The 26,913-nt window shown below is 40.7% G+C and overlaps 1 protein-coding gene across 6 annotated transcripts; it reads right to left on the bottom strand.

Moving 5' to 3' along the window:
* Window positions 1-352: 352 nt before the first annotated feature.
* Window positions 353-19,562, bottom strand: ELF5 (E74 like ETS transcription factor 5). 6 transcript variants are annotated; one of them, XM_026099981.2, is made up of 8 exons: window positions 19,435-19,562; window positions 15,267-15,393; window positions 8,870-8,911; window positions 8,678-8,768; window positions 6,341-6,391; window positions 4,531-4,610; window positions 3,382-3,577; window positions 353-2,792 (listed from the first exon to the last, which is right to left on the bottom strand). In XM_026099981.2, exons 2-8 carry the CDS (start codon window positions 15,388-15,390, stop codon window positions 2,696-2,698), a joined length of 681 nt encoding a protein of 226 aa, XP_025955766.1. In that variant the 5' UTR covers window positions 15,391-15,393; window positions 19,435-19,562; the 3' UTR covers window positions 353-2,695. The 6 variants fall into 6 exon arrangements, with proteins under 6 accessions (XP_025955766.1, XP_064368871.1, XP_025955762.1 ...); XM_064512801.1 differs by adding an exon at window positions 17,483-17,643 and having other exon boundaries at window positions 4,531-4,677; window positions 8,678-8,911; window positions 19,435-19,542; XM_026099977.2 differs by having other exon boundaries at window positions 4,531-4,677; window positions 8,678-8,911.
* Window positions 19,563-26,913: the final 7,351 nt, after the last annotated feature.

The raw sequence follows: 26,913 nt of genomic DNA, 5'->3' as shown, positions 1-26,913 counted from the left end.
TAAGTTTTTGAATAAGCAGTTTGTAAGATTGGTTTTGAATCACTTACATCCTCCTTCTACGTTTTACAGAACTGATAACCCGGAGATGTGTTAACTGCAAGAGTCATGCCCTAGTGTACTGCATAAAGAGACTATTACAAACAATGCTTCATAATCTATATACATTGTTAACTATGATCTCTCAGTGTAGCTTTTCTCTTTGAATCAAGTACTTGCAGAAGAAAAGCACCAAAGGAAGGTCTGTAGAAGCATTTCTATCTTTGGCTCATAGACGTTTGTTTATGAAAGTGCAAAGTTGCTCTGGGTTCCTGTAATATAAGTTAGGAAAACACGAATGAACCAAAGCCACGTCTTGCATATTAAATATTTCATTCACATTGTTTACAGATTGCAATTGGCTGGAAACTATACAAATCCAAAAATAGATACTTAGTCATTCACATTTTGAAAACACATTTACAGTAAATCTACATATCTGTACTTTAGGGCTTCTTGGTTTGCAGATTTCTTTTTGACTTGGCACAGGTTTGGTTAAATGAGGGTCACCTAGGTGGATTTTGTCAGTGATGATGACTGAACATTGTCAGACTAGGAAATAGAAGGTGATTGCTGCTAGTTTCCAAAATTTTTGGAGGTCTGACTGTAGCCCAAACTGAGTATTAGTACTGTATCTAAAATTTGTGCAATTTAGGTAGCAAAATATAATTTGAAAGTGTTCATCTCTCAGCCACGTGGCTTGTTATGTGGGATTTAGTGCCCTTGTTTTGGCTGTGATTTTTTTTTTTCTTCTTTCAGCAAAGTCATTATCCATTGATAGGAAATAGGCAGCTGCAATACACTTCAGAACATTATTCACAGTCTGCCCTTTATACCATATTCCCATCCCTAAAGAGTTTATCCCCCAGCCAGAATGTCTGTAGCTGTTAGGCAGATAAAAACAAAGAAATGTTTGAAAAACAGGAGTAAGAGGAGTCCTTCCAAACAGATATGCCTAACCTTTAGAACAAACCTGGGGGATAATCATCTCTAATCTCACTTTTGCAATTTTTGGTGGGTTAGAGATATAGCCGGGACATGGATCTCTAGCTTCTAAAGTCAGTAGCAGCCATCCTTTGTCCTGGCCATTGCTTACTGATCCTGTGTAGTATGGTACCAACCTAAAATGGGATTGCAGCAGCAGTACTTAGTTTGATCATCTCAATTTTTAAAACAAGCACTTGCTAGAAAATACAATTGCTATTGCAAACACTGCCATAATTTTTTGAGTTGCAAGATGTAGACTTTTAGGGTTGGGGAAGAAAGGAGCTCAACACTGAACTGAGATTACATGGAACAATGTGCTGCAGAGCTGTCCATTGGAAAGCAAGACCAAGGCCCCGCTGGGACACTCTGAATGCTGCTTGAGGTAGATCTAAAATGGTTGATGGATTTACAATTGTTGCTTAAATTTGTTATGTGGGAGAAGCAATTTTCTTAAAACTGCAGAACAGCTATAGGGCTTTCAAAAACCACACTTGAACACTTGTACACCACCTTTCATTCTAACCAATTTACTTACTGTAAGATTGATGTATGAAGCAGTGAGGGCACTTACCACACATTAATTTTAATAATATATGTACAACTGTATGTCATAGGCTGCTTCGAAGAATTGAGCCAATGTTTGTATATAAAAACCTCTCCACAAATATTCATTTGCATTTCAAAATTAATCTGCTTCAGCAAATGCTTGTACCCTTTTCAGAACTGCTGCTTCTGAATGCAAAAGTGACTTGAATTCACCTTCATGAAGGTTAGTAGAAGGCAAATTCAAACTTCCATGCATAAGAATTTGTAGAAAACGAACTTGGATTTCACAAGAGTGAATATTTGCCCTCAGAATTCTGTGTAATAAAATATATATTCATTCTGCCAAATAACAAACTGATATCATGTGATTAATCACAACGCACCAATATAGCGCAAAGAGCAATGATGAATAATTGCAGTTAACTCCTTTTAGATGCCAGAAACTAATATACCTAGTATGTATGTATTAATATCATTGCATAGATGAGGTTAGTAGCTAAATGAGGTAATTGCCTGATAAATAATTCAGAATAGAGTTTTATTTCTGTATAACTAGGCTGACTAGGCATATTAAATGCAGGCCAGCATAGGGGACCAAATTGTTCATTTTGGACAGCACAGTGGGTTCTAGCATGTCTGAGAAATGTAATGGTCTGGAGTAGAATGGATCAGAAAAGTAGTTTTCTAATCACAGGAAAAATATACTTTTTTATAGTCTTCAAAAATATAAAAACCTAATTGGGAAAAACGTCTCCACATAATCTTTTTTAAATGACAGTGAAATGAGAAGCTATTTCAAACTGGTCAGTGATCATACTGGCAGAGAGAGAGAGAGAGGTTTTAGATATGACTATTAGTCTTAATCTCTTGAGCAGCAGCAATGATATTCCTAAAGGCTTACTTAGACATGGGGCTTGGCAGAAAGCACAGAGGAGGAGACAACCCCAAAATTCAAGTGCTATTTTTTTTTGTTGCTCAAGCCTGTCTCTTGGAGCAGGCTGCAATGGTGTGGTCTAGACTGGCAGAGAGCAGTGAAGGCGAGGAAAAACTCGCTCGTAAGTGTCCATTGCAGCTGGACTACTCGGTCTGCGGCATGTTTTGTGCTGAGGCTGAAGCATCGGGCAGTTCATATCTTGTTCTGCTGCCATCCATGGGCATTCTTTCCAAACTTGTACACCAGTCTTTTGTCCACTCTTTCCAAAATTCCAGTTTTATAATAGTATCTGCATTTAAAAAGAAAAAAAAAGAAGAAGAATGTAGTAGTAGAACTCATGTTGCAAGGATTCTTTATGTGGACTTCATGGTAGGAAAACAACACATGAGTTATTTCCAGTCAGAGACTGCCCTTCTTTCTGTTAAATTACTGTTGTGGCTTTAAAGCTTTAAACTTTCACCAGGGCCTTTGGAGTATGTCTTTCACTGTTTCAGAAAGACGTAGGGATGTTCTCTTTGGCTGGTTATTTTTTTTCCTCTAAGATTACCACAAATCAGAAGGAGCTGCTAGTGTTACTGCTAGAGGAAGGGGAAAAAAAATGGAGTCGTTTTGCAAGAGTAGTAGTACAAATTGTCCGCTGAGGTACGCTGGGATAGCTTTGTTGCTTTCACTAGAGTTACAGCTCTGCACCACTTGGTATTGAGCCTGAAGGTCTTACTTGGGAACAAACGAGACCAGGGTCTATCTCATGACCTGTAGGAATAAACTGGAAGAAAATAGCAAAGAACTCCCGACCTGAATTTTCAGGATAACTGTAAGAAATAGATGCTGAGATACAAATCCCTTGAAATGAGGGACATTTCCACCTGTTAACTCACCGGAGAGCTCTGCTCAATTTTTCATATGTCATTCTGTCATTTTTCTTCCTTTGTCCCCACATCTTTGCCAGAGCTTCTGATTTAACAACCCGAAAAATGCCTTGTCCCCTGTCCTCCCATTCGAGAATGCCATTGTTTTCTTCAGGAGAAAGGAGAAGATCTCTTACAAATTCCCACAAATGAGAACTCTGCAGGTCTTGAACAGGAAGAAGACAACTATTAAACAGACTTTTTCTTATTCACGCCAAAGTACTATGGCAAAATTATACTTACAGTACATTTTGTCACCAGGTAGTCAGCCTCATTAACTGATTGCATTATTTTAATTTAACTTTCAACGTTTCAGTGCATTGCTGCTATATAAATGGACTCAAATTACCTGCTCCAGGAAAAAAATAAATCAGGACTTTGCAAACATAGAGGATGCTAGAATCTGCTTTTTGCTCCAGAAACTACTGAATTTTAAAGTCTTGCAAAGTTTACGTTATCTCATTCACAGGGTCAGTTCTACTGATCAACAAAAACTTCCACAGGCTATCTAACTTGAAGTTTTTATAGTAATTTTCAAGTTCCTTTAAAATGTTTTGAATGAAAGATTGTAACAAACATTGGAAAGACTGAAAATGATACAATAGTATGAGGAATTGCAGTGCCTATTTCCCAGCATTGTTAGATGCTTCTCTCTATTGCCTCAGCTCAGTTCAGAGACTTGCTAAGCCTCAGATGTGCCATGTGTGAGGTGCTGGGGATTCAGCAAATGGTGAATCACAACACTGACCTCAAGCATTTAAAAATCATAACCACTGATGTCCTGAGATAAATTTAAGAATAATGAAAATTGTAACAATATCTGATGTTTCTTATTTGTTTTCTGTTTTTAGCTTCTTTTCAGCTTATGTTTTCTGGAACTAAAGTGGCTAGAAGCACTGTTAAAAAAGTAATGTGGCTTTAAGAAAAACTGCAGGTACCTCAAGTTTCATGATAAAATCAAAAGAGCTGGCAGCACTTAAAAGCCAAACCTCAGTGAAATTTCCTTATTTGTGGTGTCATTAAAGTTTCTTTTGATAATCACATGGATCTGGAAATTTAGAGCGACGTGGCCTGTGTAATCTTCTTAGCTCCAGTTCTGAGTTTCTGAAATGTACTTACTTGTTCTACCATGACTGTGACATTCCTGGCTGTTGATGCCACCTGCCTTCATGCATGCCTTATCACTGGCTGGCACTGAACTGCAGAATAACGTGAGAAGTGAAGGAGATACTCCTGAGTCTGGTGGCAACTTGGTCAAAAGGTCACCTATTCAAATGCCATGCAACATTAAGTCAAAGTGGGTATGTGAGCTACTAACTTTATCTCTTTAATAAAGCTCTAGCACAAAGGTAAACCCAAGTAAATAATTAACACACGATTGTACGCTTGCAGCACAATAAAACACATGACATTTTTGTCAATGTTGTGTTAAAAATATTTGGATTCTGTGGGCTTATGGAATTTGGAGCGTGGTGTGTATGGATGTGGTAGACCCCTCTGTGATGCGCAGTCTGAAGATTTCTTGGCTTAGTGCTGTGCAGTGGTTCAGAGGCCAAAGCACTGCCTCAGTAGATGATGGTGAGATTTGACAGTGTCCTTGCAGAAATGACATTTCAAAAGTGTTTGTCTCAATACTGTGGTGGTGCAAAGAGCAAAAGAAGAGGTGCAAAGAAGAGGACATTGAATGATCACAACTGGAAGTGTTATCAGAGTCTGCTAACAACACTAATATGAGGTCTACCCCCTACAAGAAATGTTATCTGCTTAGTACACACTTAGTGAGAAAGGTGCAATCCTGTGAGAGGGTTAAGCAGTGAAGACCCACATATTTACTTCACTGGATAAATAGTAGTAGGCTAAAAATAGCAAAGTGGCAGAACTTTAGTGAAGATGGGCCACAGTTTTACATTGTTATATGCCATTGTGTTTATGCTTTTAAGAGCTGACCTCCAGGAATTTATTTTGATGCATGTCTCAGACCATAATAAGCACTAACAGGTGGAAGCAAGCTATTTAAGAACATGCAAAGATACCTGATGCTGAAGGGATCATGCTTTTAGTTATGAAAGTTTCATAGCATATACAGAGCCAGCTGCTGGCCCAAAAGAGCATCAGCCAGAGTTTCAAAGAGAGGCACTGCCACATCTCCAACCAGCAGTAAGACACTACCCTGGAATATGCTTTTTTTAACTGCTTCTTTGGGCAGGAGTCTGTCATGTCAATGAATTTGTTCAGTATTCCTTTACCAACTGAAGGATTTGACCAAGGGAGTATCCTACATTGCCTAAATCCTGTTGTGGAACGCTAGTAAATCTAGCCAGAAACACTAATTTCACAGAACTGGTTGAGAGTTATTAGATTATTAGAGCTGGTGATAGTCAGAACTGATTACAGAATATTCTGATTGCACTTAGAGGTAGTCAGACAGCTGATTTCTTTCTAGCTTATCCATATCCCTCCTTAGCAGATAAACAGCCAGCTCAGCTGCCTTTTTGTTTAGGATAGTATAGGGTCTGTAGCTGTAACTGTGTGGTAGCCCACTAGCTGTACCACCTCCCTCAAAAATTCGAAGTATTCTCATGGGAATTAAGCCATGTTTCTACTCTCTGGGAGTCTCTGCACTAAAGAACAAGCTTTGCTCTGCTCAGTGCTTTGCTCCTCAGTGAAACTTCAAGGCTCTAGGGATCCTGCTTCCCTTCCAAATACCAATTCAGAAATGGGATCTCTGGTAATCTTTGTTTCTTTATGCATCTTTATGATAATCCCTGCATACTGCAGGGATTTCAGTAAAAGCATCAGAGTGGACGCAAATGGCCTGGAATTTTTTCATTTGTAGAAATCTCTTGAACTGCTGAATATTGCTAATCTTTGTATACGCTGTGTGTCTCCTGTTGAATGGAGCTTATTGTGTACAAACAAGTTTACTTACAGTTCTTGATAGATGGCTTTGTTTCTCCAGCACCAGTAAAAAAGGAGATGCCTATAGGGGAAAAACATAACCCAGTGTTCAGTTCTTTTCTTCACAAGCTGCGAAATGACTTCACAACTGAAATTTAAAGTAAAGTTCTGCCCTATTCCATATTCCATATTCTCTTTGTGAATACAGCTCAAAACAAAAGTTATGGAATACAGAATATAGAACCATGAAACCAGTTTTCAATTTATCTGTTACTAAAATGATTTATCCCTTCCACTGCTCTGACTGCATCTATTTATTTTTATTTTTATATTTTTTTCTCACTCCTCATTCAAGCCTGTGTTCTCTGCTCACATCTCCCAAGCTTACTTGTTTCATGTGTACCAAGTTTCCTTTCCCTCTGGTCCCTTTGCATTTTGTTTTTGCTGTCATGTCTATTGCATTTTCTCCACTTCCTTCTACTTAGATTAGTCCTTCCTCATTCAGTCCCTTATCTCCTCTAAAACTATTCCTGCAGTCGTCCCTGCCTCCTTCCCCCAACTAAAGATTATCCCTCTTGCTGGATATCAGATGTTCACAGGGCTGGAATTTGTCTGCATCGGTAGGACAGTGTCACCTTTGTAGAGGGGTCATTACATTCACAGCGTGCAATTAAATGCATTGCACAAACAAATCTACATTCAAGGACCTTAATTCATGTTGCAGAGTCCAGCACACACAATTGGAAAAATGATGGAATTAAACCTGCATGTGCAGCCATAATTTGGCCCTTTGCTTAAGTACGTTATGGTACAGTCTTGCATTAATGGACCACATATTGCCCTTCTCAGAGGACCATTGCCTTATGCAATGCATAGGGTGGACTGGTATGTCTATCATATTTCATTTACTGCCAACTGCCCAATCTCTGCACTGAAAACAAAAGGTTAATTTTTTTAATGGGCCATTTCCCCCTGGCTCTGTATTCTTTAATTCCTTTAATAATGTCTTTATCTCCTGCATCTAATAATCTTCTTCTGGATGACTTGTCTGACATGATGCATGAACGGTGGGTGGAAGATGGAGATGGCTGTCAGTCCTAAAGGACAGTGGTTGCCAACGTAAAATGCAGGGTCATTTTGTTCTTTTGGCTGTCTCTAATCTTGCTCACCTCTCCCAGTTTTGCCTGTCCTAGAGACATCACTGCACAACCCTAATTCACTTTGATAAGAACTGTCCAGGATTTCCTTCTGCACTGCCCTGTTTCCAGTTTTCTCCCCCCACATCTGTTGTGTCCCTGTGTCACCCTCTGCTGCTACTTTCTCCCTTGCTTGTCTCTGCCCCTCACCCCCCATCCCGTGTGTGAATGTCTTCCGCTCACCACAGGGCAGTCTGGAGGTAGGTGGAGGCAAGGGACAGTGGAGCTCTTGCGTGTGGTGACCCAGTGGCTGCTGGCGATCAGGAGCTGTTGGCAGTGCCAGCTGCCTGTGGTTCTCCAGGATCTGCGTGAGCAGTGAGGGAGCACCGGCATGCTTACGCCATTCCTCCTTTTCCAGCAACCCTATGGCAACTCCAGTTTGTTCAAATACTCCTCCAAACTAGAGCAGGCTTCAGTCATTGAGGGCTTCAAGCAGCTAAAATGCTCCTCAATTTTTCATCTGTTAGGGTATGGGGAAATGACCTGAATTTCCCTGCTTAATGGAAACTCTCTTTTTCATATCATCACAACGGACCCCAGGGGAATTACCCTAGTTTGGCATATATGCTATTAAGCTGTGGCAAGTAATGAACATAGAAAAAGGCTATCTGTAGCAGAAATATTACTTCTGTTTCATTTAGACAAAACCATCAATAGCTTAGAAGTTTTTTGAACCTAAATTCCTTTAAATAGTAATAAATCTTCCCAGACAAGGTTGAAAATAGTAAAGTTGTTTGCATTCAGGAGTATCATTGTGCTGCACTGATAATAACCCCATTGTACAAAACTTCTTGCTCGCTTTCTGAGAAGCAGAGCAAACTTCAGGTTTTTTGAGTTAAAAAATAACTATGTAAGAGTCTGGATATAAGCCTCCCCTGGATTGTGCAAGTTGACAGGTTTGAGTAGAAAGGCCAAAGAAAGAGTAGTCCTGGTGGGTTGTGTGGCTCACAGAGCTGAGCCTGGCCTGCCTGTGGCTGGGAGGCCCAAAGCCTCCTTGACCCTGTCTTTGCCTGCCGCATTCCTGTGTGCTCCTCAGTGCAGTATCTAGGCGCTCTCTGTATTTTGCCTGCCTTCAGTGCTTGCAGCTGCAAATCCCACATTTTTCCGCTAGCATGAAATTCACACAAAAATGCAATGCTTTTTGTTTTGCATTTGATTTCTGGAACACTAACCGTGCATCCTGATATTCTGTAAGATGAAATACAGGTATTGGCCACAAGTGCCTGCAGCATCTAGGAACTCCTCTTGCGTCATGTTGCACAGCTGTAAGCCGTTGATATTAAAGTGGGAAAAGGAAATGCAGTTGGCATCTAGTTTGTATTGGTCACAGCAAAACTGTAACCATTCACAGACATTGTGCTTACTCCAGTATTCTGGGTGAATGGATGTCCAGAAAGGATCAGAATCTGCAGTATATTTGACAAGAAAGAGGAACATTGCCATGCAAAATTCATTGTACGCTTCAGTTGAATAAGCATGTTTCAAGCAAAATTAATCCCTCTTCCTTATGCTGATTGCCAGCTTCCTTCCTTATTCCTTTAGAAGACATCAAGCCCTGCTTCTTGCATTTTGCTGTCTACTATAGTCACAGCGTTTTATATTCCAAATACCGTTAGTAATTACTGCGTCAGACATCGTATCAAGCAAAACTGCTTGCACATACAGGAAAAGACAATGCACACCTCAAACTGATAATCCAGGAAGAAGAAAAAAGGGCAGAGTACACAGTTTGTGAGAACTTAGAACACTGATAACAATGAGTCATGGGTTCCTAAACTGAAATAACCCTGAGAGTTATGTGTTAAAGTGCTATACAGGGGTCATTCAGTGACACCTAGCAACACTCTGTAGCGCATGGGTAAATGCTATTCATTTTTAAATTTATTTTTATTATAATTCCAGCAGATTCTTTCGCCTTTCTCATCTAAAGTAATATTGTTAATGTTGTAATGGGGGATATTTTTTATTAGGTTAGAAACTGAAAAATATATTACTCCTAACACTCTTATCATTCGGGAAACATTTCTGATAGATAAGAGGAAAAGTAAAAAGGTTTCTGAGTAAAACTGTCAGGAAATTATAACCTAAAACTGTTTCACCATTAAACACCAATTTTTTTAACAGGCTTCTCTCCTCAGCAATGCAGTTATGAGGAAAATGTGCAGAAATGTGTATATAATTGTAATATACATTTTTAAAAGTTTTCTAGAAAAATATATTTTAACTATTTCTGCTGTAAAATCTATGCGTGGAATGATAAATCTATATGCTGCAGCTAATAAACATAGTCTGTGATTCAAAGACTTTTTTCTTTAGAATCAAAAGACTGTACTATTGAAGCTAGTTGGGCATATAGTGATGGGCACGCTCTGTAAAAATCTGTTTTTTCTCTCTGTAAACTAGACTATTACATACATGCAAAGGTCCAATCTTGCAGTCATCTCCTGTCAGATGTCTTTGTGTTGTGCAGCTTACATTTTTTGGGTGATTGGAAGAATTATAGCCAATGCCAAGACATTTCTGTATCCATCCAGATCAAGCTTGGAGAAAACAGAACGCAAGTCTGCCTCTTGTACTCATTAGTTTCATAATTCATTACACAATTTGCTTCTTTTACTTTAAAGTTCTTAAGGAAGGCTGGTAATTTCTCTCAGATGAGACTCTTAAGCAGCTACAGAAATCCTAGCCTTGAATGATTATTGCTTTAATAACTTTAGGGATTCTAGATTGATTTTTGAATATTTTGCCTGTATTACTCATTATATCCCTGGAGTGGCCCCAGTTACAGAACAGTAAATAGCAATGGAAAGGCAATCAAATACCATGTGAATGAGGCTAGCATAAAGAAACCAGAAATAGTTTATTTTTGCATCTCACAGCATAATATTTGACTTATATTTCACAATTTCTTAGTCTAGTCATGCATTATTTATTATTTCATTTTCAAATGAATCTTGGACATTTGATTTTAGGCACTGTTGATATGAAATTGTAATTCAAAATAGGTTATGATGGCACTGCAAGCAAAGTGAATTGTACCTGTCATTTGTCTAGACAGCCAGTTCAGTGTACAAAATGATGCAAATAGGCTGGATGAGTTTCCACAGTAAAATTAATTCAAAGGTTTCAAATTGTGACAGAATAACTGAAATATGGATCTTGCATCCTGCATCTTGCATCCTGCATCTTGCATGGGCTTCTCAAAATAATTAATACTTCTAATTATAAGTTCTAAAAGTTTACAGGGAAATTTGTGGTTGCTTTCATGAATCATTCCCGTGCTATAAATGTCTTGATCTGTATGCACATACAGAATTAATGTAATACTGAATGCTGTGTTTTAAACCCTGAGAAGCTACTGTGACATCCTAGAAAACTAAAGAGGTGGGCAGAAGATCTGGGTCTGGCTTTTGGGTCCCATAGCTTGAGGATATTTGAATCTGAGATTTTATTCAACTCCTTATTTAAAAGGGAAATCGGATGAGCTTGACTTTGGATCGGCTTCTTGAGCCGTGCGAACTGCACACACCTGGCTGTGTCAGAGTCTGCAGGCTTCCTTGCGGGAGAATGGGAGTGCTGGAAGCACCAGGCTCACAGGGCTTCTGCCAGGAAAAAAAGAGCTCTAAAACTAGGCATGAGCTCTACAGGAATCCCAACTTTAGAGACTGCTCAAGAAAAGCGGAAGGCTGAATCGATCTCTTTCTGGACCAGACATACTTATTTTTTCAGCCTGTGCCAGCAGCCTCCAACCCTCTTAGGAAAACTGGAGCATCACCCACATCCTCAGCTGGACAGATTTACGGGCAGAGGGGCCTTCCTACTGGGGCAGGCATGAATCCAGCCCTGTGTCTCCCGTGCTGCTGCACTGAGCGAGCCCAGACCCTTTTGCTGCATTCGTGTGCACTATGCCGCTGAGTGACAAGGTCACAACTTTATTATTCTCTCTGGAAGAGTGTTTCATTGCTGTTTTTCTCTATCTTAAGGCAACATGAGAGACCAGCAGAGCTATTTATTCTGCCATTCCACAGGTACAATGAATAACTTTGAAATACTTTGGCCATTGGTCCTGAAACTTTGACTTGACTGTGATAAATATCAGCTGGCTGGCAATATAAATGCCACAGCAAGTTTCTTTCATGCAACTGCTCTCTTCTGGACTAGTTTCCCTGTTTGCTTTGGCTTTGGAAAGGATCATAATTTTTTGGAGTATTCCAGGGCCCCATAAAGTGCTGATGTATATATAATGAGTATTCAAAAGGTGCAGACACCAAGGCCTGGCATATGCGTAGGCTCTTGCCTTTCATTTCTTATACCAGAGTTCAGCTTTCAGGAGAGCTTTCCCATCTCCCAGGTGATGAATATGACCAAAATATTATGCCACTTGGGATATTCTGCTGGAAGAAAAGATCGTCTGTAAGACAGAGGCTCTGTGAAAGATTTTCAGGTTTTGTTTCAGGGAAAAAGAAAGGTCCAGGTAGAATTTTGTACCACTGTACAAAAAACATAAGAGGAAAAGCTACCCTGTAAGGTAAAGTGGCAGCAGATAAATCCCTCAGTGGCAGGAACATGCCAGAAGTGTGCCTGAAACTACAGCTTGAGGGCAGACAAGGAGGTCACCTGGAAGGAGGATGGTGGGCAGCTCTGGGTGGAGAGGAGAGCACAGAATTCAAACTATTTCATTGCCCTTTGCACTACTTTAAGGTGATTTCCACCTTCTTTTCAGTTGCATTGACTATCCCATCACACCTCTTCTTAAGCCTGAGTATTTTAACCCTCATATGCTGGCCAGTGTCCAGCCCTCAGGGAATGCCATTTGTTGACTTCGTTTTCCAGGCTGTGCAGATTGTTTCAATCCATAGGCTTGATTTATGTCCCATAGCTAAGGTTGCATTGCTAAAATGAGACTGCTGACTAGCAGTGGATGCAGCAGTGGTGACAAGGAAAGCTGTGGCAGTCACTAAGTGTCAAGCAGGTTCAGGAACACAGGCCAAGTAAAAGGTAGCTGTCTGGATTTTCCCAGGATGCACTGATTTCTGCATGGCATATGCAGGCAAGCTGATGTAGTATATGTGCTAACAAATACTGCTATCAGCCGTAACAAAACTGTATGGACACCTCAGAGTCTGCTTATATATAACCCAGTTCTAGTATAGGGCAGACAGATCATTCCTACATATTGTGGCCCACATTTTTGTCAGTCGAAAAGGCTATATTTCATTTAAGCATAGTGTTTTAATTCTTGGAGCCAGGATTTCCATACATTTTCTGTATTTTTTTAGTGTTTTTCTCTTTTTCATCCAGCGCTGGAAAATGAAGATGGGAAATGAAAATGACACAATAGTTCTAGTGTCACTTTTTTTTTACTTCTTCCAATTTGTATGAGAAAACAAAGATGCTCCAAAAATATAAAGCCTGATACATTCTGATTGCCAGAAAATAAAAACAGCAACATGACCATAAGACATTTTTCATTTTGGAAATGGAGAATTATGGAAATTATTCCCATTTTACATGGAAACCATAAAGGCAGACTAACCCTGTTGTTCTTCTCATCGGAACTTGAGAATGACTGTACTGTCCCAGACCAAAGGTCCTTCTAAGCCAGTGTTCTGCCTCTGATTGAGTTTAAAGGAACAATTTCTCATTTTTAGAGAAAATGCTTTAGAAACTCGCCTCAGGCTTTTACATAAAAATACTAGGGCCCTTCCTAGCACAGTTCTGGCAGGCTGGCAGGAGCTGAGTCCTGCAGTAGCCTGGATATCAGTGACCTTTTTCTGTCTTGTTCTAGACAGCCTTGTCATTCCTTTTTCATCTGAAGAGGTAGTAAGTTTAAACTTAAGCTTATACTTCATTTCTAGCAAGTACAGAACAGGCTTTCAAAAAACATAGGAATCACTATCTTTAAGCTTATTATACTGACCCGAAGAAAGCATAGGTTGAATGTTATTTTACTGACCTACATTTTTCCCTGGCTTCAGAGTAAATTAGTTACTTCTAGGACTACTTAAGCAATGCTGATGGCACTGCAGTAATAATTTTATTTATGTGTTCTAAACGTGTTAAATGTATTCCTGCACTGCTGTGGAAGGAGAGCTCGTGAAGCTTTGCACTCAGTTACAAGTGGAGTTTGAGTTGAGGTAATTGCCAGGGTATACATGCTGCACTGCTGTTGTGCTGGATGAATTCAGAGCTGCACAACTGTTGAGTCACAGACCGTATACTGTTAACAACAAACAGACTGTAAGAATGCTAGGAATTGTCAAAATGCCTGGGATGGACTGCTTTGCCTTTGGCAAATGCTGCTCTGCTGATATCAGAACTCCCCTTGAGATTATTTCAATTATTTAAAAAGGTGAAGGAAGGTTAAGTAACAAGGAAATCTATAATAAAAGTCAAGGCATAATTGGAAGAATTATTCTGACTGATCCAAAATTAACTTTAAATTGAATCACAATAGATATTTGAAAATACGCTTTTAAAATTTGAAACAGAATACTTTCTATGATTTCTGTAATTTTGAATGAAATTTAGAATTTCATTCTAAGATGGAATGAAAACTGATACTAAAGCAATAGAATTTTTTGAAATGAAAATTCAATTCCTGCAGGGTTTTAATGACAGCCATTTAGCTGAAAAAACAGCTTTATATTCTGCCTCTTATGTCACAGAAAACATTGAATGAACAAACTTAGCAAGATAGAAACAAAACACTAAGTCCTTGATGGTCGTGGATTAGCACAGTAGAAGCCGTGTGGAAAGTTCTGTTCCTTATTACTCAAACTGTGTGTTGGCAGGAGAGGTCTTTTCCATAAGACCAACAGTGTTCTCATTTGAAGGAACAAAAATAGCTTTGTAGGAGAAAAATGTTGCATGAAAATGTAAATTTTGCCCAGTTCTCACTGCAAGTCTGGCTCGATGGTATCAGTGGATTATGCTACATTTCTTTTTAGAGCCTGCTGAATGGTTCAGTCTGAGTGCAGAGAAGAAGAATACCTGGACTGCTTAGGAATTCAAGCCAACTGTTTTGAAGGGAAAAGATTTCTAATGAGAAATGCTTACTGAAATTCCTGAACAGGGACCTGGCCTGGCAACAGGCCCTGTGAAGTTTGGGGTTTCCACATGTACAGTTAGAGAATTGCACACTTAATGTCGGTATATTCTCCGCCGGGGAACTGCTGCTGTGTGCGGAACTGATGCACCCCTACAGCCACAGAGTTCTCTGGTGGCTTTCAGAATCCTAATTCTCTCCAGCTAACTGTGTATTTGTCTGGTCATTGACGTTCGTTACAAAGGAGGCATTTAAGGAACTCTATACCTACTGAATTAAATTACTTTTCCATTGTATATCTACAGTTCCATAAGGTGGGAGTGATTTAAGTGACAAATGATGGGATAAACAAAAGGAGTTGAGAGCCTGAGGCCCTAGTTGTCCTGCCCCTCTTACTGAACCACACTGTCATCTGGGAGTTCCTACTTGAATTATGTGTATCACCTTGCCAAATGAGGGGAAATTATGACCTAAATGCAAACAGCTAAATCCACTAGTTGATACTGCTCTACCTGTGCACCTTTATCTTGCATGTCTGGTTATATGTTTGAAAATGTCAGTAAGACTAGAATAAAAGATGACTATATCAGTGAAGTCAGCTGCAGGCTCTGAATCTATAGGCTTTTTGCTATGTGATTAGTCTATAACTAAATTAAATTCAGATCAGCCTTGAGATTTTGACATTGCACGTTCTTTTCAGTCTATCTACATACCTGTCTGATGATCAAAGCTGGAATAATCATCTTCAGTTGTCCCAAATAACTCTGTCCAAGACATCAGGGGATCACAGACCATTGTGTTTGATAGAAATGTGCTGTGGGTTGCTGAATCCAGCATTGCCTTAAAATATTAACACATTATTTGAAGATGAGAGGATAATATTGAGAACCTAAGTTATAGATCTGTGATGTACTACTGCCTACAGTCACTTAAACTTCAGCTGAAGTTAATGATGATCCTGAAAACTGCAGTGAAGGGACTAACAAATTCAGCAAGAATGCATCTGATCAAGATCCATACATAGACATGAAGTAAAAATGGTTGGAATGACATGTTCATAGGGATTTGATAATGCAATTTATTCATATAAAAATAAGTGAGGATTTTTTATTACATTCTGCAGCGACTGCCACTGTTTTGACTTTCTAAATTGTTTGTGAACAGGCATGATATTGGGCATAAACTCATTCATGAACTGCTTAGAAACATGTGGTTGGAGTTAACATTATGGTTTAATGAGATCACTGGTAAAATTTTTTGATCAAGTCCCCAAACAAACATATGAGAAAACATCATCCTCACCATAAGGGTGCTCACCATATCCATAAGACACTGGCCACAGACATCAGCCAGTCCAGAGTGGAGGGAACTGGACAAAGTCTGAGTGAAAAATGCATTTGCAAAAGAGATTAGAAACTGAGAATTCATGAGAAAAACTGGGAAACTATTTCACCAAAAGTGAGATGACTGAAGAAGAAAGTACTTGAGAAGAGGTGATACTACAGTAAAGGAGAAGAGAGGTAGAAGAAAACATGGTATTTGAGATAAACTAAAGTCGGTACAGAAAAAGAGAATTATCAGTCCATTAGCTCTATGCATGTATCACATGCTTGCACACACATCTGCACACACAAGCACTTCAGAGGTCTATTTAGCTAAGACTCACAATGCCCTACCCTCAACCTCCCATATGCAGTTTAGTAGAAATGACAATGGTTTAGCAGACTTGAAGGAAAAAATTAAGTGGAATTTAAAACCCAGAGTTCTTTGGGTTCTAGTTCACTTCTGCTTTCCTGTTTGGGAGAGACAGGAATCATTTCTTGGACTAACTGCTGTGAATGCGTAAATACAAACTCAATGGACCTGACTTTGGCTCTTGCCTTTCAGACTTCAGACAAAACTGCTAAAGCCGGTTTTGGCTCGTCTTCAGACCTAAGCTACTTCTGCTTTTCATAACCAATTGCAGCTTGGGCAATTTCTAGCAGAAAGAAACTTGAGCTAGCTAATAGGATAATATGGTCTTAAGATCTATAAGAGGTATGTTTAGTCCAATATTAAGTATTTTAAGGTGAAAAATTGCCCAAATACCTGCATATACTAAAACAATGTGAAGGATTCAAAAGTTTTCATGGATAAACTACAGATTTGAAAGAAAACTCCGATCTTGGTCTAGATGAGGCAATGATGATGTGGGGGATGTGGAAACACTTGGGTTGTTCCTGAAATCCTGTGACATACTGGAAGTCACGTGTAGGGCAAGGTAAGTATTTCGAAAGCATCATATTTCCACTCAATCATATCATTATGAATGCAACAAATGAGAACATAAACCATTCATCATTTAGCCAAGGTATTCAAAGAGTCTATTCTTTCTGCATTGCTCCTGAAGGATTTAGTGTGAAATACTGTATGCATGTATATAGGTATAATTGTGCTTTTGGATGAGCACCAAACCTTCTGTGAGTGATTCAGAATTTCAAAAAATTCGTATGAAGTGATCCGTATTAATCTACCAAATCCTGTCTCAGATATAGGAGGATTACAGAATTTAATATTAGAATCTGTGTTGATCTCAATAGGATATTTTTATTCCTTCAGCTTAGTGGCCCACACAGAAAAAGGTACCTAATGTCATGTCTATTCACAAACAATTTAGAAAGTCAAAAACATTGGCATTTTTATCAGTTTTGAGTTGCTGCAGAATGTAATACAAATGTAAATAAGTCCAAAATGCTTATTTATTTTTTTCTCTAATTGCTTTGATACATAATTCCAGTACTTAAATGAGATGTTGCTGGCTTACTGTATACAGAAGTTCTGAAATTCACTGTGTCAGGTAGAAATAAGTCAAACATTCTCTACCACAACGTAAGTGTATTGTCCCAAGTCTCTCAGAGAAATAAGGAAATTGAGAACTATTCATGCTTACCACCTATGCAAAAGAAAATAATTGTTTCCCACAAAGGAAAAACATCTGGATGCAGTTTTGGCTCTCTTGAAATCTCTGAGAATTTTTTCATGAACTTCAACAGAAGAATTTCACCACTCATTAATCACCAGAGGGTGGCAGGACAGAGACACGCAGAAGACCTGAGTAGAAACTCACAAAAGAGCAGTGAAGAAGTCAGGGGGAAATAGGAGCCTCTGACAACCCACTTCTATAACGACAGGACACTGCCTCTGTGGAGCAGATGATCCCACTTTAGCACCTCTGAAAAAGGCAGAGGCCTGCAGCATGTGTGCGGTGGCAATGATCTTCCCAGCAGTACCCTCTGCAGCCAGTGTACCCCCCTGCTCCTGCAGCACTGCAGTGAGCCGCCGCCCATGGTGAGTGTACGCTGGTACCAGCTCAGTAGACAGAAATAACCCCCAAAAGCCAATTGCCATTTGAAGAAATGAGTAGAATCACTCCCAAGATAATGGCAGTGCACGGTTTTAAGACTGATTGCTAAAAAAGAACTGTTCTGAGCATCTTTCATGCTTAAAAATGAAGAAATCTGGGACCTCTCTGTACCTGCCTCTCCATATATAAAATTTAACACAGAGAAATATCTGGGATGAAATCCTAGTCCTACTCAGGTCAGTAAGAATTTCCCATCAGAGGAGACAGAGGAAACAGAATTCCACTGTTTACTTCTACTGTCTGGCAGCAGAAAATAATTCCTATCTGACAGTTTCACAAGTTTTAAGAGGTAATTTTTGCTAGAAATTCAAACGAAAAACAGAGAGGAAGATGAGTGCAACACGTTCTCTTTGCAGTACAAATCATTTCTCAGTTGACTTTTTTTAGGGTAGTGAAAAAATCATTTGGAAATAGTTACTGCTTAGATAAAAGAATATACTACCTTGAAAGATTATAATTATGTCTCCATCTGGGTAAGATTAAGCTAGAAAATTACAAAGCTAGTAGTATTTGCATCATTGCTAGTAGAACGGTAATGACAGATTGCTAGATTTAGTGCCTTGTTTGTGAATTTTCATAATGATTTTTCCAAGGCTGAAAATAGATTTGCTCAAGGTGAAATGACACCCGGGAAGATATATAAAAGATGTATGAACTCTGCTACAAGCAGTGCAGGGTCGGAAACAGAGCCAAACCCATCAGATCTGGGAAAGGTTTGAGACTAGGCACATATTTGATCTTGTAGTTTACTGTGAGCAAAACTTATTTTTCTAAGCTGGGAAACTAATTTTGTGTAGTGGAAAGGCAGCCTCAGCTCCTGCTATACCTGCTCTCAGGCATGGGGCAGGGCTGCCAGCCTTCCCGTTAAAGGGTTGAGCTACATACTGTGGCAGGCAATAAAAGCCGTTTGGGAAGGAAAAATCCTGTTTATCTGTATACAGTTTATATTGTTCCTCCCACATAGAGCTATGTATGTTCCAGAAAATCATGTTAATTTTTAATATCATTAGCAGAAGTAGTCTCTTTTCAAATATTCTATACAAACAGCATATTGGTTTGGGTCACCTCAAATATTTTTTCACTATTAGCTAGTGCTGCTTATGTACACACATGCATATCTGCTTAAATACACTTTGGGGAGAAAGAAAGGGGAAGAGGCAGGCACTTGTTTAAACAACAGGAGAGCTTTACAGTATTGGCTTTACCTGAGCTGCTGCCGTGCTGGAAGAAGCAATTAATTAGCTGTCACATTACAAACATTCTCCTATTAAAATGTATTTGTTGAGGTTTGTGCATGTCTCCTCCACTAATTCATTAAACCAAAGTCAATTGTTTAAAACTGAGAAAACTGGTGATGCACAAATGAGAATGGCAGGCAGTACATCAGTTGGGTGCCTGATAAATCTTCACAGCAAAACCACTTTGGCAGCCTACAGCTCTTTTAAAAATAGGGACTTCAATAAAGAAATGGAGCTTACGTGCTGGTAGGCGCTTACTCTTGTTGCAGCAGTGAAGTCCAGAAGTAGGTCGTGGGAGCAAGGGGAAGCAGGAGGCTTTAACAGCAGCGCAGCCCGGCACTTTGGAAATGAAGCCACCTGCAGGACTGCGATATAGGGAACAGCTTACAGACAGGTCCGTTTGGTTTTTCAAGTTCTTATACACACCCCTTTTGATGACAGTGATAATATATAGAATAACATAGCCCAGGGAATGGGGGAGAAACATTCTCAAGTGCAGAAAGTTTACCTTTATCCCTTATTATTTTTTTCTCCTCCTCTAAAAAGTGTTCATTTATGTAAGCGTGTCTGTTGGGCCACATTAAACAAACGCGGTATCTTTAAGCACTTGAACTATGGAGACTCTTTTTCCTTCATGACCTTGGTGTGTAAGAAGGGCTATCACATTTTGTTCAGGGCTCTCAAGCCCAGGAAAGTGGCATTCTCACCGTTCACCTCTGGCAAAGACCAGGATGCAGAAAGGTGACTTGCTTAAAGTCACCAGCAAACCACTGACAGCGTTAGAGAAAGGACGGTGCTCGTCTGGTGTCAAGCTACATCTCTGTCCAGCAGGATGTGGTGCCTCTGAGATCCCCCAAAATACCTGCTGGGCTCTAGCCTAGATGTTGCTGCCTTTAGGACTTGAATGACTGTAAAGTGATTTGAATTTTCATGAGGAGGATGCTTGGTGCTATTAGAAGCAACACAGAGACACTGACAGTGGAGAGAATGAACTGGCAAAAGCAAGGACAGTTGTTCTTAATATAAATCAGGAAGAACTTTGACCAACCTGGATCAAAATATTTTTGTGCTGCAGAGCTCCACTTTAATTAGTACGCTCTTGACGATGTCTGTACAAATAGCAAGAGTTAAAGATGTAGGCACATAAGGTTGTCTTGGGAGATACTGTTTCTAATACTGAAAATACCATAGCTTTTATAAGTTTTAGATGTGCTTTGTATTAAGATTTTCTGGTCTTCAGAAGTTCCCCAATTGGAATTGTCATTCGGGGGGTGTGGGGGGGAGGACATTAAATGAGGCAAATACAGAGGCAAAAGCTTGCAGGGTCCCTTTGGTTTAGTCTTTTGCTTTTCTTTTAATGCTTTTCCTCTCTCTGCTTCCAGTGAAGGCATTTCTTTGGCCCATTACCATGGTGTCAGAATGTCTCACGAGCTTTGTTGTGCTTCTCTTCAGCGTGTGTGTCTTACTGTGAGGTCAAGGAGTGCTGTTGCATGGTGTGAATACAGGGCGAAGTGACTCAGAAGGAGTATCACATTATATCTCCCAGCCCAGTGCGGGCCATGCCAAGACATACTGCCAAAGAGGCAGTGGGCCACCCAGGTGCAGTGTCCTGGCTAGCCATTTCAGAGCAGCGCCTTGCACCAGGAGACTTGCCTTCGGTTGCACAAGGTGTCTGACAAACAGGGCTGAGGCTTGGTCTGAGGGCTGCCATGTGGCAGAGCCTTAGCCCTAGGTCACCCCTCTGTCCTCCTGGTCAGCTTCTCTTTCCCACCTTTCCCTTCTCTATTCTTTCCCTCTTTCTGTTTTCATTATTTTCTCTTCCCACCATTCTTCTACTGACTATATTCTCTCTCTTTCCCCCTTATTTCTTTTTCATTTCCTTCTCTGCTTGTCTTCCTTCTGTCTTTTTCTCTCCCCTCTCTCTTCTGAACTCAGAATGGCAGCGTGCTACAGTGTGCTTCTTCCAGTAGGGAGAACACATACAAGCTGTGACAGCGCTATTGCAAGACCTCTTTGGAAAGCCAGTCAGCCAGGTGTGTCAGGCCAAACGCTTATAGGAAAGAGCCAAACAAGCAGCCTACAAATACGTTTGTGCAATAGCTAGTCACTTCACCCAGAGCAACAGTCTGGTTTCCTGTAATGTGAATTTTGCATTGATAAGGCAGAATAAAGACTTGGAGAGAGAGCTCATCCTGACAGGAGGTTGTTGGTACCCTTGTAAATGTCAATAACTGTAAATAAGGAACGCAAGTCACTGTAGCAAATAACAGAATGGATCTGAAAGGCTATGTAAACACAGTGTGATTGGTACAGCCGTAAGAAATGAGTCACAAAAGAGGTTGTTCTATTTCCCTCCCCTTTGTCTCCTACTGAACCCAATATTTTAAAAATTCTCAATTCTCAAGGAGATAGAAAGAGACTTCTCTTTTGATAGAGCATTGTGGACATGTTCCTGCAGCTCAGAATTCACGAGGCAGCACCAGTGCACGCCAGGTACCTTGTCTTGCACTGAGCTGCCTGAGCCTTGGTGCTCTGTGCGTGAATGAAGATTTTGCAGGTTTAAATGAGACTCACTGCACTCTTGAGAGAAGTAGGAAGAAGCTGTTTTTGGATTAGCCCATGACACCGTCTTCCTTTCACAGTTTTTAACGTAAGTGCCACTCACAGAGCTTTGCAGACTGATCAGAGAAGTGTTGCTGACGAGTGCAAGTGGACACTGAAGATTTCCACTGCGAGATGTTTCTGATTCAAATGCATCTCTTATTTTGACTAGTGAAAATGAACTTTGTTCACAGTCTATTAAACTGTGTTCATCTGATATTCCCTCAGTTTATGGCCCATTATTATTTTTTATCTCTGGCAATCATCTGAGTGACTCCAAAGAGACTTTGACTTATATTATATGGGCTGGAAAGTGTGATGGTGAAACAAGGGTGATAATATGCACTGTAAATATGTCCAGTTTTTTTTCTTTCAGCCACAGCAGCAGAAAACCTGATTAACTCAATTTCCTCCACTCTGAACTGACCAAAATCGAGCAACTCAGGGTCAGCTGCGCTGTCATAACGGAGGATGTGATGCATGCACTGTATCACATCTTCATCTCTGCACATACAGATCCTCCAAACGAGAATCATGACACCTTCTCCAGAATATGTGGAAGTTTCTGGGAAGTCTATTTGGAATATATTTAATGGAAAAGGACATCCTAACCAAATGCTGGACCGTATTAATTAAACCTTTCTCTCTTTCACAGAAATTTCCCTCAAATCCTGTCATGCTTATGAAGAATTGTATGAAAAAGAGAAATCTGGAAGTGTGGTGACATGCGTGGAATACATTAAATAAATATTCCATCACTGCCTTTTTGAGTGTGCATCCACCCTCGTGGGCCTCCATCAGGAGTTTCACCCTGCAGTTTGTAGTAAGGGTAAATATAAATTCTCCAAAAATCAAGGTGTTTAAGTAGACTGAGATATTACTGTGATGTGGTTCTGTTTTGGATTTCTTGAGCACCTGGGCTGGCACAGAGCTTGACGCTTGAGAAGACTCTGTGTGAAATTGATCCATGGCAGCTGGTGGGGAGGAAAATTCAGAGTGACAGCCAGGGCCTCCCGGAGGCTCTTCCGCAGCGAGTGGGAGCTGGTGCTGGGATGGCACAAACCCTGTGACCACCAGTGAAGCTGTCCTGTGCAAAAGAAAGCACAGGTTCCCCTCAGGAGCTAGTTCTCAGTTCTCAGGTGCCAGACCTTGTATATCTGACCAACAGAGAAACCAGAATTTAAAAGCTGTTTCTCATATTCCTGCATTTCTAAACCCACTGCAAGCCTCAATATCTTCCTGCAGTGATCTGCTGGTTAGTGAACCTGACAGTAGTTCAGTGTGTCTACCTTCTGCAGCACTGCAGCCAAAACGTGATCAGAGCATATGCAGACATGCCCAAGTGGACTATCTCACTTCTGATAGCAAGCATGGTGCTCAGCATTGACCAACAACATAAATAGTTATCCAGGCTTCTTGGTGGGCTTTCTGGCATCTGCTGAGCTCCTACAAGTTTTCAGATTTCCTGAAAAGCTACTGATTTGCATATTCTTTTCTGTTTAATCCCAAATAGAGACAGTGCTACTGACTAAACACAGGCAAGCCCTTTACTGATAATACAATTAATAACATGTTTAAACAAGGCTGCAGCATACCACAGGTTCCCAGCATCTCTTCTGACATGTCATTCCCTTGTATCCTAGAGATCCTTTCTACCAAACAGGGTGGGGTCGGAGAATGACGGAAGCACAAATGATCTCCCTGGCATTATCTGGGATGATCATCATATATTAAAGATTCCCGTGCTGCACATTTTTGCTCTGAAAGACTTTCATGAGAAGTCATTGAAAAATGTTTTCAACATTAGAATCAAAACAGATGGCAGGAAAAAATATTGAGAAAAACAAAGTCTGACTGGAGCCTTAATGAAGATGAGGCAGCGCTTGGATCTGGCAATAGCTGCTTGCATTTATAGCTGGAGCCAGATCAGAACTGAAACATCAGCTCTCAAGCCAGTCCAGCTACTTGTCTTAGACTTACCTACAGTAAGGGCTGCTTTGTTGGATTCACTTTGTTGGGTGCAAAAAAAGCTTTGTGCACTTTTTAACTCAAGCAATGGGGTTTGTCATATTAAGGGTGAACCGTTTACTTTCTCTCTTGCCTGTTGGCCTCTCTTGCTTGAGAGAATGGAGGCAGGCCATGAACTTCCCATGGGTCTTTCAGGCTGCAATCAAAGATGGTCAGACTGTTCTACTTTTCGTCTCTATTCTTTTTCTAACTAGCCACCTGCCAGTTTCAGATGCTTTGAGTGAGCAGCTGCTCCAGTGAACAACGAAATGTAACCATATCCCTGCTAAGCAATGTCAGATAGAGTAAGTCATTTTTTTTCGGGTCCACAGAAATGAGGGACGAAATGCTTACAGAGTCTTCTTTTTTTTTTTTTTTTGAAGAGAAGAAGAATCCAGGGTGTGTCTTGGACCTTCAAAATATGATGGGAATTCCCCTACAGTCTTCAGCGCTGAGGGATTAGGAAACAATTGTGCGGATCAATCTGAGACAGTGTAGGGGTTAGAAAACAGTAGCAGAGATCAATTAGGTGCTATAAAAATGATTGCCCTTTTAAAATACCATTCATCTGTTAATTAGCAAGGCCCATAAAATGTCTACAAGGCAAAATGAAAGTGCCTGTTTCTCTCAGAAGTTTAGATGGTCAACTTACGTGTAGAAGTCTACACAGTAGACTAAACTGGAATCTAAACTTGTCTGAAAGTAATACCACCTGAGGACCTCAAATTTATTCTGACCTGGGAGCCATCACCTGTATGCATTTGGTACTCTTTCTCAATCCGTCCCCCTTGATAATTTTTTCATCTCCCAATCTGAAAACTGGGGGAATATAAGGAAGGTTGTTTTGAGGATATGCACAGTCCTCAGCTACTACGTTTCTCCATTTAACAAATTTGTCTGTGTCCTTGGACAACACATTTAAACATTTTTAAGATGGAGCCAATTTTACTTTCCTACCCCTAGGAGCCTGGAAGGGCTTCATTCATGAAAATGGTGCCTTAGATAAGTCTGAATAAAGTTATAACTCTCCTAATGCCTTGTAGAATCTGTAGCTTGTAAGCTTCAGGTCTCCCCTTTATTTAAGGTTAGTGCCCTAATGGTAGGGCTATAAAACAATCTTCCATCACCCTCTGGCTCAGAAAGTTGTTACAGCTTAATGAATTAGTCCATGCAGAGTGAAATCCCCTCAATTAGACTGATTAAAAGAACAGGACTGTAGGGCGCTACGGCATGGCCATCTCTTAAGCAATAACAGATGTGGGGTACTTAGGCAGAGGAAGAATTTGAATGACAAATCCTGCATCCTGAATGAGTGCTCTAGTCCTGGCACTACAGGATTGAAAGGGAGGCTTGGCTGCAGCCCACTCTGGTAGACAAGTTCTGAAGGCATCAATGGATTTGGGTGCCTCCAGTGCCATGGGTGAGGAAGGGCGACTCTTTGGGTCCTGGTGAGGCTAAGGAGTGTGCTCGGAACTTGGCATTTGGGTTGTTGGAAAATAAAACCAGCAAAAATGAAGATTTTTGGCATCTTTTGAGAAAAATCTGTGAGTCTGAGTTCTCTTATTTTTGGCATAGGCTGCTGGTATGGCAGCATGGCTACTATGTGTTTTTATGGTAGTCACTCTGTGAAATTTCTTGGTGCAAAGTGCTATATGATGACAATTGTTTTTTTTAGTCTTTACAGGCAAGTACAGGCTGTACACGATCTACCTTGATACAAAGCACAGCCCAGTGCAGATTGGCATCTCTTATCCAGAATCTAGCAAGCCAGAACAGAGCAGAAGGAAGGTCAGTAAATATATCCTGGGAAGGGGAAACCCTGCAAAAAGCACCCAGGCAATTCTGAGAGTTGGGAAAAAAATCCTTCTCTTGACTCTCCCAAGTTATAGCTTTGGAGTCAGTCACAACTGATGCCATGAGGTCCAAATACCCTTACTGCTGTCTTTCTTTGCAGTGTGGTGGTTACTCATGCAGCTGTGGTTGTTGAAATCCAGCTGCCTCATTTGCCTTGGTGATAACCTATAGCAGCAAATCCTACAGCCAGCCCTGCTGTAAAGACACATTTTCTTTTAGGGATGAATACATATTCTGAATATACGTCTTCAAACACTTAATATCCTACAACATAGCATCAAGGAAGCTGGACCTTTCTTTCCTCTATAGGTTTTCAATCTAGTTTTGCATGACTCATCACTGAAGAAACAGGGCCTGCTCGCAGGGCTCAAGTCCTAACTTGCTGTTATTGCCCCCAAGCACAGCGGTCCAAAACAGAGCCTTTCTTCCCTGTTGAGGAAGATCCCTCCATCCTGAGGACCAATAACACAGGGAGAGAGGAAACATGAAGGAGGAAAAAGCAAGACAAAAAGAAGTTAGATCTTCTGGCTGCAACATCAGGAGCCAGGTAAAGGGAAGGAAACAGTACATGGGAGAGTCACATCCACTGCTGTATTCGAAAGTCAGGCAAAGCAGGCTGTAGTCCCTGCTTGGTGGGTTCCACACAACATCGTGGGCACATGGGACATGGAGGCAGCTGGTTTTCCCATCTTTCACTACTTCCTGATGACCTGTCCAGGGCCAGGCCTAAGGGCAGGCTGGCATAGCCTTGCTGAGGGCACAGCGCATGGCAGTGGGCTCGCGTCCCAGCGGAGGACTGCCAGAGTGAGGTGCGCGCCAGGCATGATGTTGGGGTGTGGGGCTGCAGGTCAGAGCAGCTGGTGAGGAGGGCACCAGCCTTTCTGTCAAACCGGGCAAATGCGTGACGGTGTGTGTAGCCAGCCACCAACTCCCCTGTGCAGCTTGAGGGGTACTAAGAGAGGGCCAGGGACACAGCTGCTTGTTGCTCACTGGTGTGGTTTGAGCTCTGCCTCCTCCTCGCACCGCCGTGCTATTTGAGGAAGTCAGCTTTCTGTGTTGTGCCTGTAGTGAAGCAAAAATCCAAGCTTTTGCTGAAACAGGTAAAACATGAGATCTGGCCCTTAGCTAGCACTGTACAAATGCTTGCTTATATTAACAGTCCTAACTAGCATCTATTCAAAATGCAAGGGTCATCTAATCCAAAGGGATCTATGACATTTGTTCAGGCATTTGCACCGGAGTTAGATTCCCTCACTG

The sequence above is a fragment of the Dromaius novaehollandiae genome, chromosome 5 (genome assembly GCF_036370855.1).
Source record: "Dromaius novaehollandiae isolate bDroNov1 chromosome 5, bDroNov1.hap1, whole genome shotgun sequence".
Lineage (NCBI taxonomy): Eukaryota > Metazoa > Chordata > Aves > Casuariiformes > Dromaiidae > Dromaius > Dromaius novaehollandiae.
The sequence above is the reverse complement of the archived record's forward strand: the minus strand, read 5'-3'. Positions and strand labels throughout refer to the sequence as shown.

Coding starts and splice junctions, on each gene's coding strand:
- ELF5 (XM_026099977.2), bottom strand. CDS start 15,390: ATGCTGGATTCAGCAACCCACAGCACATTTCTATCAAACACAATGGTC. Junction 4,678..6,340: donor AAAGCCATCTATCAAGAACT/GTAAGTAAACTT, acceptor GCATTTGAATAG/GTGACCTTTTGACCAAGTTG. Junction 3,578..4,530: donor TCACAGTCATGGTAGAACAA/GTAAGTACATTT, acceptor TTCCTGTTCAAG/ACCTGCAGAGTTCTCATTTG.